The 2,414-nt window shown below is 42.9% G+C and overlaps 1 protein-coding gene across 1 annotated transcript; it reads left to right on the top strand.

Annotated features, from left to right (window-relative positions):
- The first annotated feature begins 894 nt into the window (after positions 1-894).
- Positions 895-2,094, top strand: LOC107653510 (vesicle transport protein SFT2C-like). The gene has a single exon (XM_016440246.1). It carries the CDS (start codon positions 1,119-1,121, stop codon positions 1,791-1,793), a length of 675 nt encoding a protein of 224 aa, XP_016295732.1. The 5' UTR covers positions 895-1,118; the 3' UTR covers positions 1,794-2,094.
- The last annotated feature ends 320 nt before the right edge of the window (positions 2,095-2,414 follow it).

Here is a 2,414-nt window from a genome sequence, read left to right as displayed (position 1 = left end):
TCAACTAGGTTAATAAAGACAAAACTCTTTAGCGTATTTACAGATGAAGCTGACCTGCACCTGAAGCCCTGAACAGGCATTTTTGCTACATTTCGCTGCTTCTTCTGGCCGCTTCCTCTCCTTCATCGAGTCCTGCGCAACGAACTCGTTTGAAGCGCGGAACATGTGTGCCGATTCGTATAGCTGCCAGTCAAGACTGACCGATTTATGATTTATTATCGTATGACAAAATCGGAAATTATCAATTTGGTACATTGAGAAGACAAAAATATAAAATAATAATAATAACTACAAAATAAAAAATAAAATAAAAAAAGGGCAGCGGGCCAATTCAGCCGCCAGGCGGTGCTCCCGATGGCCAATCCGGGCCTGGTACTGACTTAAATAAGCTATTTCACATAACAGATGTTTATATATACTCCACAAGAAAAAATAATAAATGAATTTATAAAAATGACCACATTCAAAAGTTTACATACCCTTGAATCTTGTGTGTTTTTTCCCCCTGGATGATAGTTGTGCATGAGTCCTGTGTTTGTCCTGAGCAGTTCAACTGCCTGCTCATGAACAGCTATCACAAAACATAAAAACGTGTCGTGGACCATCCAGGAAATGACACACAGTTTTAGAATTCAAGGGTGTGTAAACCGTGGGTCATTTTATAAATTCAGTTATTATTTTGTCTTGTGGAGAATATATAAACATCTTTTATGTGAAAGGGCTTACAGTAATAAAGAATAACATGCAATTATGAGCACAATTGTATGTATGTATGTATGTATGTATGTATACACACACGAACTTTTTTAAATTAAACATGATGGTCTCTTCATTCCTCCTCCAAAAAACCGAGGTCTCTTATTATGCCAACAAATGGGCATTTTTCTGGGCCTTTTTAACTTTTAATATATTCCCGTGAGGGAAAGTAGCTACAAATAAAGTCTCTTTTAAATACAGAAAAATAAGGTGTCGTCCTTATACATTGTACAGTGTGTATAATGTCATGTGGCTGTATATACACAAAACTGTACTTCCGTCGCGTACAGCAACGTCACTGTGAATCATTGTCATCGCAATGCCTCAACTTCCTGTTTTCGATCCACACTCTTAAGTGAATAATGGCTGAATTAAACCGACAGCTCCAGGAATATTTGGCTCAGTCTAAAAGCGGCGCGAAGACGATATCACAGTCCAGTTCCAGCACTGCAATAGACATCGATGAACCCACTTCGGTGCCGGGGACCTGGTTCGGCAGGTGGTCGAGTCCGTTCTCTGGATCCAGTAGCCGTGGAGCGTCATCAGGCCAAGGATCGAGCAGCGGCTTCTCGTGGCCGTGGTCATCAGAGCCTGACCCGTGTTTGCCGGGCATGAGTCGATCCCAGCGACTGATCGCGTTCGGAACGTGTATTTTCTTCTCTGCTCTGTGCTTTGGACTGTCTGCACTTTACGCTCCTTTACTCCTACTGAAGGCGCGTAAGTTCGCTCTGCTGTGGTCGCTTGGATCCGTGTTCGCGCTCCTCGGGGCGGCGATCCTCCGCGGACCCAGTAAACTCATTGCATCTCCCACACCGGGAGCCGCGGTGTACATGTGCTCTTTGGTGGGCACTCTGTATGCGGCGCTGAACCTTCACAGCACGCTGCTCACAGCTATTGGAGCCTGTCTTCAGATCGCTGCTATTGTGGGTTACATCGTGGCTTTCTTGCCGGGTGGGAGTGCCGGGTTGAGGTTTGTGGGTGGCATGGCAGCGTCTGCTATTAGAAGAACTGTGACCGGTAAGGCCATGCCTATATGATCAGGCAATTCACGGACTAGACAACAGACTTTTTTTTTTAAATCATGGAAGATACTGTTTTCGCACTGTTTTTTTTTTGAGTTACTGGTCTGGTACTGCCATGTTTGATTGTGAAATTCTGGCAGTAGCCTATACTGAGTTCAGCGTGAAGAGCATTCTGTGGATGGGGATATCTAAATGTTTTGTGACTTGCACTGTGACAGGGACCATATGTATGACCAAGACATCAAATACTACTTACCTTTTAATGTTTCTGAACTGCTCTTGAAACTTGTTGCAAATAAACTTAATAAACAGCTTACTTTGTGTTCTCTTCTTCAAGCCATTTGTTCTGAATAAAGAGAAGCCATTTATTTAAGGACAGCTCACTTCTGCATCGTATATGGTGGTCATAAATGTATAGCATCTCTGTCCTGTTCTTTGAGTGTCTCCCATGACACGCAGAAGGCTATAGGTTGGTTCTGGAGCTTTTACTAATGTGCTGACTGATTTAATGTGAAGTTAAATCAGGCATGTAAAATGAGAGACATACAAAGTGTGCAGTGCTGATGTATTCCTGGACCAGAGCAAAGGCGTAAACACATTCTCAGTAGTTTTGTCAAATCCAGTCATTTCAATAGG

This window comes from Sinocyclocheilus anshuiensis, unplaced genomic scaffold, assembly GCF_001515605.1.
Source record: "Sinocyclocheilus anshuiensis isolate Anshui unplaced genomic scaffold, SAMN03320099.WGS_v1.1 scaffold327, whole genome shotgun sequence".
NCBI classification, from domain to species: Eukaryota; Metazoa; Chordata; class Actinopteri; order Cypriniformes; family Cyprinidae; genus Sinocyclocheilus; species Sinocyclocheilus anshuiensis.
This window is presented reverse-complemented; position numbering and strand designations above follow the sequence as displayed.

Excerpts from the sequence above, each read along its gene's own strand:
- LOC107653510 (XM_016440246.1), top strand. The coding sequence starts at position 1,119 with ATGGCTGAATTAAACCGACAGCTCCAGGAATATTTGGCTCAGTCTAAA.